The 15,834-nt window shown below is 44.5% G+C and overlaps 1 protein-coding gene across 1 annotated transcript; it reads right to left on the bottom strand.

Annotated features, from left to right (window-relative positions):
• Positions 1–5,368: 5,368 nt before the first annotated feature.
• Positions 5,369–12,678, bottom strand: llph (LLP homolog, long-term synaptic facilitation factor). The gene is made up of 3 exons (XM_033038246.1): positions 12,577–12,678; positions 6,274–6,480; positions 5,369–5,936 (listed from the first exon to the last, which is right to left on the bottom strand). Exons 2-3 carry the CDS (start codon positions 6,470–6,472, stop codon positions 5,773–5,775), a joined length of 363 nt encoding a protein of 120 aa, XP_032894137.1. The 5' UTR covers positions 6,473–6,480; positions 12,577–12,678; the 3' UTR covers positions 5,369–5,772.
• Positions 12,679–15,834: the final 3,156 nt, after the last annotated feature.

Here is a 15,834-nt window from a genome sequence, read left to right on the forward strand (position 1 = left end):
TGAGACCAAACGCGGTGTAATCTCTCTAGACTACTAAAATCAATGCTGCATTTACTCACAAAGCACAATGGTTACGCTGGTGTTGATATTGGTTTATCATTGTCGGTTGTAAGCTATGAACTACAATAGACTATTATTATTATTATTATTATTGCACTGTTGTTTGTTCTTTTTTTCTGAGTTTGTTGTATTATTTATTATGGTTACATATTCTGTTGTGCTGCAGCAAGTAATAATTTCATTGTTCTATCTGGGACATATGACAATAAAACATTATTGACTTGAAATAGTGCAAAACTTTGTTTTGTGTGCTGATCAATCGGATCATACTATACACAAGTACACTAGGTAATGCAAAGAGGATAAAGGGATACAATTTATAGACACAGGTCCTTCGGCCCAACTTGTCCATGCCGACCAAGATATCCTATCGATATGCTTGTGCCTGCCCCATATTCTTCTAATCTTTTCCTGTCTATGTACCTGTCCTAATGAGAGAGAACCGCCGTATATGGTCCTTCCAGTGCTGGGTATTGACAGGCAGAGTCTGGTAATGATATCTCTCAGACAAGGGAAGGGATATCACCCCTAGGTGCCACATGAATGGCAAGGATGTTTTGTTTAAAGAGAGGTGCAAACACTACTGAGTTAGACACTATTGAATGTAAAGACACTGAGATTGCATGAAGCTTTTCTGCAGTTCTTGTTTTGTATTTGTTTTTTAAATTCTCAATAAAGTTTGTTATTAGATAAAATATTATTTTAAATGATGTTATTGTAACTGTCTCAACTGCTTCCTTTGGCAGCTCATTTTGTATCTCTACCGACCGCTTTGTGAAAAAGTTCCCCTCACTTAAACCTATACCCTCTAGTTTGTGATTCCCCTAGCCTGGGAAAAAGACTGTGTGCACACCATATCTATTCCCATCATGATTTTATACACCTCTGTAAGATCACTTCTCAGCTTCCTGCGTTCAGGGAAATAAAGTCCCAGACTGCGCAACCTCTCAGAATAGCTGGAAGGGGACAAAGGGATGGATAGTGGGAGAAATGGGGCACAGGGAGAAAAAGAGGGAAGTTAGAAAGGGGGTGGGGGGGAGGTCCTTATATAAAATTGGAGAATTCAATGTTAACTCCATGGCGTTGTAGGCTAGGCAAGCAGAATATGAAGTGCTGTTTCTCCAGTTTGTATGTGGCAAGAGAGGAGGCCCAAGACAGAAAGATTGAAATGGGAACAGGAAGGGGATTTAAATTTTTTAGCAACTAAGATATAAAGCATTCCCAGGCAAAAGCTGAGCGCAAGTATTTGGCAAAACGGTGACCTAATCTACAATTTGTCAAACCAAGTAGAGGAGGCCACATCAGGAGCAGCAAATGCAACAGATGAGGTCAGAGGAACCTCATATGAAGAATGACGTGTTGGCTGCGGAGGCTGATGGGGTGAAAAGTAAGAACCAGGGAACTTTATTCCCCTGATCCACCATCTTTAACGCGATCCCCCTACCTGTCATCCCATACCAATTTTCCCAACCCCATCCCTTTCTACTCTCCATAAATACAATACTCTTCAATCTTTTGATTTATTTATCCCATCACACTCAAACTACCCCTTCCCCAGGTACTCTCCCTGGCAACTGCAGATGTAACCCCTGTCCCTTCACCTCCTGCCTCACATCTATCCATGGATACCAACAGCCCTTCCAGGTGAGCCAGATGTTTACAGAACCTCCTCTAACCTCATCTGCTACATTCGGTGATATCAATGTGGCCTTCTGTACATTGGCGAGACCAAGCAAAGAGTCGGCGACCGTTTTACGGCAAACACTTGCGGTCGGTCTGCCAGTCCTGTTAGTTCTCCTCATTCCGGCCATTTAAATTCCCCTTCCCATTCAGGCCATCACAATATCCAAAGACTGATACTTGGGAATCCTTGGCCCATGGAGCATTTGGGATGGTACCGAGAACATTGTCCATGCACTGGAAGCAGGGATATCCTGTAGGTATTGCAAGACTGCACCAACTCATAAACTACCCACCTGGTTAGACACCTCGAATACAAACTGTGGAAGTCTGTGGATTCTATGTTGGTCTCACTTGGTCAATTTGAAATCCTCAAAAACATCCAAGCTGTAATCTTCCAATGTTTTTACATGTATCTTCTCATTGGATTGTTGTAAATGTTCAAATTAATGATAGCACAGCCTTGAGAGTCACAATGGTTTACACATATCCCTTTGTGTAAGAAGGAACTGCAGATGCTGGTTTACATCGAAGATAGACACACAATGGTAGAGTAACTCAGCAGGACAGGCAGCATCTCTGGATAGAAGGAATGGGTAATGTGTCAGGTCGAGGCCCTTCTTCAGACCTGAAGAAGGGTCACGCCCCGGAACATCACACATTCCTTCTATCCATAAATATTCCTTTATTTATCAGTATATGTGTGGCTTTGAGATCTGAGAAAATAAAAATGAAAACACAGGTTTTGGTAGCACCATTGTGAAATTTTAGTGAGTCTGGAAGCAGACAATTCTAAGAGAATACTTCTTACCCTGTGTTTTGCACACCACTCTCTCTCACCTTGACAGCCAGAAGGGGGGGGGGGGGGGTATGTGAGGCTGCTGTTCATTGATTTCAGTTCAGCAGAACCTGCAGGATCATGAAGGACCCCTACCACCCCAGCAATGAACTGTTCCAGCTGCTGCGGTCAGGTAAGAGCCTCCGCTGTCAGCAAAAACAGAGAGGCTGAGACGGAGTTTCTTCCCACAGGCCATCAGGACTGTAAACTCTGATCTCACCAGGGCCTAAATACTGTTGTGTCTTCTTTTTTAAATGTAAATACTGGTTCTGTTCAGTTCTGTTGTTGTTTTGCAGAATCCCGCAAGCATTGCCACTTTCATTTCACTGTACATCTTGTATGTGTGTGTGACAAATAAAGTTGACTTGACTTGCTAGACCAATACCCCAATTTCACTTTCCCCGACAGCTTCCTCCCTGACACTCCCATGATTGTTTGAGCTGATATTGTTGGAAAAATCTAATGCCTACTAGGCTAAGTGGGACCTGCTGGGTCCCATTCCCACACGGGAGGCCTGGTCCCCCAACGCAATATTCCACCACTCACGCATAGCTCCCAACTGCACAGACGGGTTCCCGTTGTGACACCCCTGATCCCCCTCCTCCTCACACCCCCCCTCTCCGCCCCCCCTGCCCCCCCCCCCTCCCCTCATGAACTCACTCCATCCACCCCTCAAACCACCCCCCCCCCGATCCACTCTTAGCGGCTCTCTGGCGTAGCAGCCATTCCCTCCCATTGGGTTCCCATTGTGACGTAGAACACACAGGTATTACTGCGCAGGTGCAGCTGACGGGCAGGCAAGTGGAAAAGGGATTTATTAAAGCTTAAAATGTGAATACCTCTTAAAATATAACAACAATTTAAATGTTAAAGATGAGATTTATTCAGTCCATTCTTTCTTGTTGCATCCTGCAGCTGGGGGGGGGGGAGGTCGGCTTCAGGCGGGGGCTGGTGGGGGGAGCGTTCTGCAGCCTGGGGGCACGGCTTCAGACGGGGCTGTCGGGGGCCGGTGGGGGAGCGTTCTACAGCCGGGGGAGGGACGGCTTCAGGTGGTGGCCAGTGGGGGGGGGGGGGGGGGGCTTTCTGGAGGGCTAGTATGGGTGTTGTGAGCCGAATGGATTATTGGGCCAGTCCTGCAGCTGGGGACGGGTAGGCTTCAGGTGGGGGCCAGGGGGAGCGTTCTGTAGCCGGGGGAGGGGGACAGCTTCAAGCAGGGGACGGTGGGGGAGCGCTGCCGTGGCATGCTGCTGCTGCTTGGGGGGGGGGGGGGGGGGGGGGGAACGCTGCCGTGGCCAACCGCTGCCGTGTCCTGCCGCTGGGGGGGGGAGCTTCTGGACTCACAGTTCACTCACTCATGGCTTCTGGACTCACAGTTCACCCACTCGCGGCTTCTGGACCCATAGTTCACTCACTCGGGGCTTCCGGACCCACAGTTCACTCACTCGCGGCTTCTGGACTCACAGTGCACTCACTCACGGCTTCTGGACTTACAGTGCACTCACTCGCGGCTTGTGGACTCGCAGTTCACTCACTCACGCCTTTGGACTCACAGTTCACTCACTCACGGCTTGTGGACTCGTAGTTCACTCATTCACAGCTTGTGGACTCACAGTTCATTCACTCATGGTTTGTGGACTCACAGTTCACTCACTCACGACCTCCGGGCTGGCTGACTCACGCCCGACTTCTGGACTCACGCCCGGCCTCCGGGGCTTTATTCTCCTCACCCCGGTGATTGACAGCAGGTGCCGGAAGTGGCGTTACCTTCATGGTGACTGACAGGCAAGAAGACCAATCTGCTGACCTCACCTTTCTTTTAAAACCTTCATAACTTTTGTAATATTCCACTGATCGGAACAAAACTTGGTGCGCTTGGAGCAGAGGAGAACGGTGAGTAACATGGCGAAATAATCCTAGCGATATAGGGTACCGTCTTTGCGCAAATTTAAAAACAACGCAAACCGGAAGAGGACAAAATGAGTTTTAGTAATAGTATAGATTTTCTAATGTTTTAACTAGTTCTGGACACTACCTTTTCTTAATCATACCAATATGTTGCCACATACATAACTACTCTATAAAACATGTTTCTCTTCAGTATCCATCTTCAATACAGCAATTCAATGCAGTGTTAATTAGGTGGACCTTGAATCACAAAATAGTCACGGATGCTCATGAATATATCCATCTTAATTATTCATACCTCTAGCTTGGTAACCTGTTTTTTACATTGGTCATATATTCAGATACAAATGCTCCATAGGACAACTATATACCCTAATTGAAAGAAGCATTTGACAAAATGTTGAAGGGTCTACAGCTCAAACCAAAGCATCTTTAAGCTATTATTTTTAGTCTAATCCATGGCCATGTAATCTCAAAAGTCTAAGAGTACTCAGTTAAAACTGGTGGAATTCATTTACTGGCAGGAGGTTATACATAACATAAAAAATGTGGGCAAACATTGTGTTTAACTGGCACTGGAGATGAAGTACATCAGTGGTATTGGAATAACTCGTTGCTATGCAATAGCTATAGGTAATGGCTGGAACTCTTAAAATAAACTTCTCACACAAACAAAAATGCTGCTTGGCTGTTAGCTGTGTCCGAAGAGAGCACAAATGTCTGCTGAGTAATGAAGTGTATCAAGTATAATCAAAATTAACGCTGCATATCTTTTTCTTCAAAACGCGGGACTGACTGACAATTCAAATTACTATTTTAATCCCCCTCCGCTGTTCTTGATATGGACATCAAACCAAACACAACACGATAAAATGTTCTCGATGATTGGATTTTTAAAAAATATTTATTTTAATAAATCTGGAACGAAGAACAAATTAACTGATTAAATTGCACACCAGATCCTCACTTGCTTAGTTTTAAAAACACTTTATAATGTATTTACATTTAAATTGAAGTAAGAGTTATAGATACATTTGTTGTGTAATTGCACCTTAAACATTAGAAGGCTAATTTACCAATTGCGCGTTAGTCTTGTGCTGCCTTTTATTCTTAAGGATTCTCTCAACATTTACAAAAGGCTCCGTACACCAAACTGGGAATACAGTAGCATACATTGCTAAACGTGTAGTATACTGCTTCAGTGAGCATTTAGCAAAGTGTATATTGAATCATTTGTTTCAGACTTATTAGTACATAAAAACAAGTCCTTGGATACTCTGCTTTCACGTTCACCATGCCAACCCCTTTGGACGTTTTGATTTCCCCTTCATTTTCAGCTGGTGTTTGATCTTCTTTCTTTGTCTCGGATGCATCCATAGTGGATACTGTCCATGTTCATTCAAAAACGTCTTTTTGTTCATTTTCTTATCTATGTTCATGGTAGAAGCTTTATCTGGGAGGTTAAGATTTGTTTGTATTGTTACAGTTAAGCTGCGTTCAAAAATGTCAAATCATCAACATACAAGTATTGACAAATAGTAGTTAGCACAAAATATTCACTCTAGCAAGACTCAACTCAAAGTAACAAGTAGCTGTTCTGCACAAACTAGCCAAGTCCAATGTTAATACATGATGTACGCTGAGTTACCTGGTCTTTGATGACTGTGGAGATAGTATGCTTGGTTGCAGCATCTTTAGTTAAACGGTTCCATTATTATATACAGACTATAATTTTATCAATTTATAAACCAACTTCATGATGCTTCTCTTCTCAAATAATAAAAGATTACCTCCTTCCGCAGCTGGCTTCTGCTGGAGTTTTTCGCTTGGGACTACAGTAGCAATTTCTTCAACAGCATTCATATTAATGTCACCACTCCGATCCATTCCCAGTATTTTTTTCAGCCGAGCAAGTTCCTTTGGCGCATTTTTTTTCCTCTTTTCTGCTCGCATCGCCCGCTTCCATTTACTTCTTGTACTTTTTGCCATTCTTTATTCTGCATTTGAATAAAAGCCAAAATACATCATTCATAATTTAAATGTAAACTTGCAGATTGAATAAGAGATGCATACTATTCCCCCAATATGGCATGCTGAACCCATGTTTTGCATAATTGAGTATAGAAGCTGGGATGTAATGTTAAAATTGTACAAGGCATTGGTGAGACCAAATCTGGAGTATGGTGTACAATTTTGGTCGCCCAATTATAGGAAGGATGTCAACAAAATAGAGAGAGTACAGAGGAGATTTACTAGAATGTTGCCTGGGTTTCAACAACTAAGTTACAGAGATAGGTTGAATAAGTTAGGTCTTTATTCTCTGGAGCGCAGAAGGCTAAGGGGCGACTTGATAGAGGTCTTTAAAATGATGAGAGGGATAGACAGAGTTGATGTGATCAAGCTTTTCCCTTTGAGAATAGGGAAGATTCAAACAAGAGGACATGGCTTCAGAATTAAGGGACAGAAGTTTAGGGGTAACATGAGGGGGAACTTCTTTACTCAGAGAGTGGTAGCGGTGTGGAATGAGCTTCCAGTGGAAGTGGTAGCGGCAGGTTCGTTGGTATCATTTAAAAATAAATTGGATAGGCATATGGATGAGAAGGGAATGGAGGGTCATGGTATGAGTGCAGGCAGGTGGGACTAAGGGAAAAAGTTGTTCGGCACGGACTTGTAGGGCCGAGATGGCCTGTTTCCGTGCTGTAATTGTTATATGGTATATGGTTATAATGCAGAATAGAGCTATGTCATATCCCAAATTTGAAACTTTAATTCTGATGGCTATATTTGGAATTCATTGTCTCAAAATTCAATGGAAACACTCTCCAAGATAATAATACCCAATTGACTAATTCTCTGGACAGTACGGAATCATATTCCAAGGCACACTGAATTCGACCAGCAGAGGGTAGAGAATTAAAATACAAATTAAAACATTATTTATTCTGGGGCACGTATCATCGGATTGTATTTTGTTAAGCTTTGGAACTTTATCTATTATTAATGTAATAGCAACCTAGTTCAATATTTCTATGACAGCCTGCCTAGAATAATTTCAGTTGAACTGAACACCTATCCAATCTGACCTTGTTTACAGCTCACTGCTTATACTCAGAAAATAATTATACATCAAAACATAATCTACACTGCCTTGGATATTAACTTTAACTGTTGGCACAAAAAAAACATAGCTGCTGCTCACAACGTCAGAGACCCAGAATCAATCTTGACCTCGAGTGCTGTCTGTGGGGAGTTTGCACATTCTCCGTGACTGGATGGGTTTCCTCTGGATGCTCCAGTTTCCTCCCACATCCCAAAGATGTGCAGTTTTTAGGTTAATTGGCTTCTGCAAAATGCCCCTAATGTGTAGGTAGTAAATGAGAAAACGTAGAACTATGATCTACGTTAAAAAAATGCACCAAAGGAACTTGCTTGCCTGACAAATATACTGGGAATGGATTGGGGTGGTGACGTTAATATGGAATTGGGCGGCAGTGTTGCAGCAGTAGAGTTGCTGCTTTACAGTGTCAGAGACTCGGGTTCAATCTTGCCTACAGGCGCTGTCTGTTGTTCATTCTCCCTGTGACCACGTGGGTTTTCTCTGGATGCTCCAATTTCCTCCCACATTCCATAGATATGCAGGTTTGTAGGTTAATTGGCTTCTGTAAATTGTCCCTATTGTGTAGGATAGAACTAGTGTACCGGTGATTGTTGGACGGCACGGACTTGGTGGGTCGAAGGGCATGTTTTCACGCTGTACCTCTAAACTAAACTAGTGTGAAATGTTGATCGATGGTCGACATAGGCGTACTGGAGGCCTGTTTTCAATGTTGTCTTTAAAATTTAAATTAAAACAGCATGCTGCAAATTAGACCACACTCAATTTGATATGCTACCAGAATATTTAGCTTTTGTTTCTGCATTCAGAATGATTTAGTGAGAATCATACCATATAGAAACAGGGCTTTTGCCCTTCTCCCCCCCACCCCCCTCAATGTACATGCTGATCATTAAACACCTATATGTACTAATCATTAAGTACCCATGTATACTAAACTAAACGCATTACTCCTTTGCTTCTCTACCTGGGTGATTCAAGTGCTCATCCAGATGCTACTTAAATATTGTGAGTGTCTGCCTCTACCATCCCCTCAAGCAGTGCATTCCAGATTCTAACCATCTTCCAAGTGAAAAACATTTTTTTTCTGATCCCCTTCAAACTTTCTAGTCTTAGATATCTCTGCGATGGGGAGGTTCCCTACCATCTACTCATTCTACACCCTACATAATTTTGTATACTTTTATTTATATGGTTCCCACTCTGCCTCTCTTTATAGCTGAAATGTTCCATTCCAAGTAACACCCGGTCACATCTCCTCTACACCCTCTCCAGCGCAAATACTATGAAGTGGAACAGAACAGTGTAGTGCTCCAGTAGTAGTCTGACCAATATTTTATATTGTATCATGACCTCCCTGCTCTTACATTCTACGCCCCAGCTAATGAAGCCAGCTTCCCTGTATGCCTTCTGTTCCATGTCCGAACTAGTCCTCCCAAAGTGCATTATCTCACACATTTCAGGATTTAATTTTTTCTACCATTTCTCAGCATCCCTCACGACATGATATATATCATCTTATGAGCCTGTTAAGACCTCTTTTTTTTATCAATGTTATAGCATTTCATCCTTCCTCCTTTCTTTGCCACCCTCTTTCCCCAACTGAATTTTCCAACTGCAATATATTTTTCCTTCATAAATACATTCTGGCTTCATGCAGATTGCCATTGGGGTCCATAATTACCTTTATTCTTTCTTGGTTATCCTTAATATACAGACACTCCCCGATTTATGCACGAGGCGGATTACATTGGAAAATTTTGAATTGCCTTGTTGCTGAAATGTGCTATATAAATAAACTTGTTTGCTATATAAACATGCATTTACATAAACAATCTCCAGAGCAATCAAGGCCGTTTGCAATTTCTACAACACTGTATGATCACTCAAGTTTACATCAGAAACAAGGCTGCAACCCCGAATTAAACGTGTTTCAAAAGAACTTACTTAATTACGGGCTAATAATGGGAAAAAAGCTTATACTCAAATTTTGGAAAGATGCTCCAATACCAACAATAAAAATGTGGATTTCAAACATGTTCGAAACACTACGCTTGGAAGTGATGAGACTCCTCCTAGCAGGCAAAGCAGACCACTTCCAAAAGACGTGGTCTGCATTTATGGAACTATTACAAGCATACGGTGCAATAGTAATTTAAAATATAAATGGTACCAGGATCTGGTAATGGGGGGTATAAAATAATTTTTTTTTTTTTAAATACGGTTGGTATATCCTTTTTTGCGGAGTTTTGTGTTACAATAGAGCGATTGTTTTTCCTTTTTTTTTCTTTTCTTTCTAGGGTCTTATTTCCTTTCTTTACTTCCTTCTCTAACTTCTTCCCTAAGGGGCTTTCTTTCCCCAACACTTTCCTGCACCTTCACGATTCTTGCTCACTTTCCTTACTTCTTTTATTTCTATCTTTTTTAAAGCTCGAAAAACAGTGGTACAACAAATGTAATAAGATATATCTGATGTGTATTATTGTAATTTACTGTACTTCTACTAAAAATAAAAAAATAAAAAACAAGGCTGCAATGGTGGGGGTGCTTAGACAGAAGGTTATGCGCCGCAGAAAGTGCCCCAACAGTGAAACGGAAACAAAGTTGGCAATGGCGGTGGTGCTTTACCAGAAGGCCGCGGCAGAAAGTGTCCCGGATGCAGTTGGACACTGCTGAGACAGTTAATACTCTCAGTCCCCAAGAATAGACAATGTGCACAAGAACGCCATGCACGTGCAACAAGAAGAGAGTATTAAAGCAGATTTGGTTGCAGCTCAAGCATCTATAGCTCTGCAAGTTGATGGCGTTCTTGTGCACATTGTCTATCCTGCTCACAGTGGGTGCCCAATCAGGATTGTTGACATCATTCCATGCTGCAGGCTTGTCTGTTACTAGATGATAAATAAATAAATAAGTAGTTTGGGTGATTGTGCAGGCTTTAAACAAGAAACATTGAGAAATATATTTTGGCAAATAATAAAATGTCCTGCTTTTGTCCAACTAACAGCTGACAGCTTGCATCTCAGTAAAATTTATTTCAAAACGCATTGATAGTTTACGATTATTTAAATGGTAAATGGAGCTTCAGAAGCGTTTTCATTTTGCATGTTAAAACCCACCTGAGAACCATGGGCGATTTTGCAATTTTACTGACGGATTTTTAACTTTTAATACTTTTCATATAACAAATGAATAAAGATAAAGTCAATAATGCCTTACTTTTGATGAAATGCAGCGAGCAAACGCGATAATTCCCGATATTTTGGATCTTTAAATCTCCATGGCAAATATCCGCTAGCACTTCCGCTGTATTTACACCTTCAGCTCCCTCTTGCATTTACCTTAGTTTCTATTTTTTTTTGTACTGTAAATTTAGGTTGCTGTTCCTCACGGTCACCCCGACTGGTACAGTAAATTGCAGCTCAAAAACGGGCCGTTTTCGATGTTTTTAACGGGTTGTGAAAGTGCGTGTTTTCCCATTCACTAACATGTACCGGAAGTGATGCTTGTCCCCCAGTTTAAAATTTCGGTCACGTGGGTGCGGATCTACGCTCCAGTGACCTTTCGTGAAATCACCCTATTGATGTTGGGATGTTATGTTACAGTTATAGAAGACGTTAGTGAGGCCACATTTGAAGTATTGTGTTCAGTTTTCGTCACCCTGCTATAGGAAAGCTGTTGTTAAGCTGGAGAGGGTGCAGAGATGATTTACAAGAATGTTGCCAGGAGCTACATGAGAATAAGGGGAGTTTAAAAAAAAAAAAGAGGTGTATAAGATCATGAGGAGAATAGATAGGATAGTTGCATAAAGTATTTTACCGAGAGTAGGAGAATTGAGCTTCAGAGGATATAAGTTCATAGTGAGAGATGAAAGATTTAATGGGAACCGGAGGGGCAAATTCTTCCATGCAGAACGAGCTGCCAGGAGGTCGTTGAGGCAGGTACTATAACATTCAAAAGACATTTGGACAGGTACAAGGATAGGAAAGGTTTAGAGGGATATGGGCAAAACGCAGACAGCTAGGACGAGCATAGTTGATCACGAGCTCTTCACACGCCTGGCCCAGGCTGATCAGTATGGGCAAGTTGGACGAAAGGGTCCTGTAGCTCTAACAATGCAATAAACTATCATCAATTTATTGTGCAGGAGCTAGTCGCGAGGACAGATAGGTCTCCTCAGAAGATGGCGCAAAGTATACGTGAACACGTGGAGTTTATGTTTGAGAGCAAGGCCACGTGTTACTAACATCGTTACGCGTACAGTACTTTGTTTATTTAGTTTTGTTTTTGCGCTAGCATGCTCTCGTTTACTTTAAATATCTGACCATTTATTGTAGTTGCGCCTAACGTACCTGTATAATTGTAGTAAGAGTTTCCTTGTCCCGGTTCATATCTAATGGACACGACAAACGAACACCCTTTACTCTTGTGTAAGAAAGAAGGACCTGCAATGCTGGTTTACACCGAAGATAGACACAAAATGCTGGAGACTCTTCAGAGACGCTGCCTGTCCCACTGAGATACTCCAGCATTGCTGGAGTATCTCAGTACCCTTTATTAACCTATTTGTTTGTTGCCGGCCCATCCAACAGCGGAGACACAAGAGTCTGCAGATGCTGGGATCAGGGGCAAAACTCAAAGTGCTGGTGGAAGTCGGCGGGTCGGGCAGCAACTGTGGAGGGAGTGGACAGACCGGGGGGGCATTATTCATCGTGAAGAAGGGTTGCGGCCTCAGATGGCGTCTGTCCGCTCCGTCCTCCACAGATGCTGCAGCAACTCAGCGGCTCCACAGATGCTGCCCGAACCCACAAGGAGCAAGGCCCGGTCTCAGGCCCAGCCGAGCAGAGCGACTAATCCCGGCTGTACGAACCCTACACGGCAGGGTGTCTGGATGTAACTCAGTCGCGGGGCGGTCCCGCTCCGCTATAAGATCTGTGGTCCCGCTTACAGCGGGGTAACCGGGGAAAGATTGACTTACGTTGGCCGCCCCCCGAGTAGTCGCTGCAACCACCGCGCTCCTCACACGCCAGGCCCAGGCTGACCCGGAGCATTGTGGGACGGTGGAGGATCACCTCGGTCCTCCCACCCCCGCAGTGGCGAGAGGCCCCGCCCATTGCAACGTTGCTGGATGCAATAGTGTCTGGAAAAGGGTCTCCACCCGAAACGTCACCCGTTCCTTCTCTCCACAGATGCTGCCTGACCCGCTGAGTTACTCCAGCTTTATGTGTCTACCTTCGGTTTAAACCAGCGTCTGCAGTTCCTTCCTACTCTGATATCTAGTGACAATAGACAATAGGTGCAGGAGTAGGCCATTCGGCCCTTCGAGCCAGCACCGACATTCAATGTGATCATAATAATAATAATAATGGATGGGATTTATATAGCGCCTTTCTAATACTCAAGGCGCTTTACATCGCATTATTCATTCACTCCTCAGTCACACTCAGTGGTGGTAAGCTAATTCTGTAGCCACAGCTGCCCTGGGGCAGACTGACGGAAGCGTGGCTGCCAATCTGCACCTACGGCCCCTCCGACCACCACCAATCACTCACACACAGGCAAAGGTGGGTGAAGTGTCTTGCCCAAGGACACAACGACAGTATGCACTCCAAGCGGGATTCGAACCGGCTACCTTCCGGTTGCCAGCCGAACACTTAGCCCATTGTGCCATCTGTCATCCCATTGCGCCATGGCAGATCATCCCCAATCAGTACCCAGTTCCTGCCTTCTCCCCATATCCCCCGACTCCGCTATTATTAGGTCGGTGGGGGCACTGCAAGCTGGCGTCCTGTCAGCAGCGTGTCCCTTTTTTTCTACTTTTTTTTTATTTTAGTGTGTTTTACAGTATGTTTTTGATGTTTCTCAGTGCGTTTTGTGTGGGGGGGTAAGGGGGGAAACCGCTTCGGTCGCCTCCTCCACGGAGAGGCGACTTTTTCCAGGTCGCCTCCCCCGTGGCCTAACAGCAAGGATCGGCGCGGCCTTTCCCGGAGACGCGCCCGGGGCTTCAGCGGCGGGCGCAGTGCGGACTCGGCGTGGAGCGGGCGAGCCCTCGCTGGGGCTCGCTGGAGGGGAGCGCTCCATTTTGCTGGCCGGCGGCAGCCGGCAGCCTGAAGCGCTCCAGAGCTCCAGCTGGCGCGGCGTCTGCAGCCCGGGATCCCTCGTGGGGGACCCGGGGGGAAGAAGAAGCTCCGAATGCCGGCCCGCGGCCAACTTCTACCGCGGGCCCAGCGTGAACTTACCATCACCCCTGGAGGGGAGCTTCGACCGCCGGCCCTGCAGTCTGCGGTGCTTCTGGCTGCGGCGCGAATTTTAAATCTTCGACCGCCGGCCTGCGGCCTACACCAGCCTGAAGCGGCGGTCTCCGGTGGGGAAGAGACGATCCTGGACTTACCTTGACTTTTACCTTGTCCTTTATCATCTGGACGCCCGCAGCGACGGCTGCGGAGGGTTGAGGTCCCGACCACGGGGGGAAATGGAGGAGGACTGGCCAATTTCTGTGCCTTCCACCACAGTGATGAATGCTGCGGTGGATGTTTGTGTTAAATCTTTATTGTGTTTGTGTGTTCTTTATTATTGTACCGCTGCTGACAAATTCATTTCCACTCACCAAGACGTCTGAAATGTCCTCCTTTTTCAGAAACATGACCGCCCCCATTCTCCACTGTGATTCACCTTCACCTGTATCTGCTCCATACCCTGCATTTCCGCTCACAGTCCGCCTCCCCTTAGACAGAACAAGGTAGAGTTCCCTTCATTCTTATCTTTCACCCCACCAGCCTCCACATTCAGCACATCATTCTTTGACATTTCTGGCAGCTACAATGTGATCCCACCACCAGTCACAACTTTGCCTTCCCACTGCATTCTGTTTTCCACTGGGCCCACTCACTCCATGACTCTCTGGTTTGCTCATCTATCCCCACACATCCACACCCTGCTCGGGACCTTTCCTGTAAGCTTAGGAGGTATAACAGCCTGTCCCTGCACACCCTCCCTTACTTCCATCCAGAGACTTAAACAGCCCTTGTCTATTGCTTTTGATGCTCTTGATGTGGCTGCTTCTACATAAATGAGGCCAAACGCACACACATTGCCAAGACCGTTTGTTTTGTCTGCTGTGGCCTTTCTGGATCTCACAATTGGCATCCATATTACTTCCCTGCCGCATTCACACACTGACATTTATTGCCATGACGAGGCCAATGCCAAACTAGATGAACAGCACTGCATTTTATGCCTAGTTAGTCTACAACCCAATGGCATGAATTTTGAATTCTCTAATTTCAGGTAACCCACCCTCCCTCTGTCCTTTTTTCTATTGCCCTATCTACCCTGATCCTCTCTCACACACCCCTTTTCCCCATCAACACCTAATTGCCCTTAACCTTGTTACTTCCCCCCACCCCCACATACTTCTCCTTGCTTCTACTGTCCACCCCTCCTGAACCTCTGTCGTTCCCATCTTCCGCCACCCCTTGTCCATTTTACTTCCTTTCCTATCAGGTCCAGAGTCTTGAGCTTTTTGTTCTCCTCTTATCACATCCCAGCCTCTGTTGCTGATCCTACCATTCCTTTGCCTGGAACATAGTTAGTAAATGTTGGTATTTCTCAAGAGTGTCACCGAATTTGAGAATCCAGTGGGAATATGTTGAGTCCAAACTTGCTGTTCACTTTTTACCAGTAATCCCTCAGCAGGGTGCAACTAGTAGAACCACTGTCTCATGCTATTTTGTGACTAAGTTCAATCCTGACCTTGGGTGCTGTCTGTGGGAAACCTGCATGTTCTCCTTGTGACTGCATGAGTTTCCACTGAGGATTCCAGTATTCTCCCAATTTCCAATGATGTGTGGGTTGGTAGGTTAATTGGCCACCGTAACTTGTCCCTAGTGTGTAGGTGTGTGATAAAATCTGAAGAGTGCAGTGGGGGAAAGCATTGATGATAATGTAGGGGGGAAAAAAGAAAATAAATAATGTCTTCATTGGATGTTGATGGTCTTGGGGGGCTGTGGAGTCTATTTCTGTGCTATATTTCTTCATGTCTGATCCTTCGATAGATACCTCATGCCAAGATATCTAATGATAGTTTATCTGTTTTATTTGAAAGCATACTAACTGCTCCAATTTTCATTCAGGTTTTTGATCAGATTGAACACAAAAGCAAGCACCAGATTAACAAAATTAAAGGAATAACATGCCAGGTGTATCCAGAAAGACAAAAATACCAGGCTTATTGTAA

The sequence above is a fragment of the Amblyraja radiata genome, chromosome 19, assembly GCF_010909765.2.
Source record: "Amblyraja radiata isolate CabotCenter1 chromosome 19, sAmbRad1.1.pri, whole genome shotgun sequence".
In the NCBI taxonomy this organism is placed as follows: Eukaryota; Metazoa; Chordata; class Chondrichthyes; order Rajiformes; family Rajidae; genus Amblyraja; species Amblyraja radiata.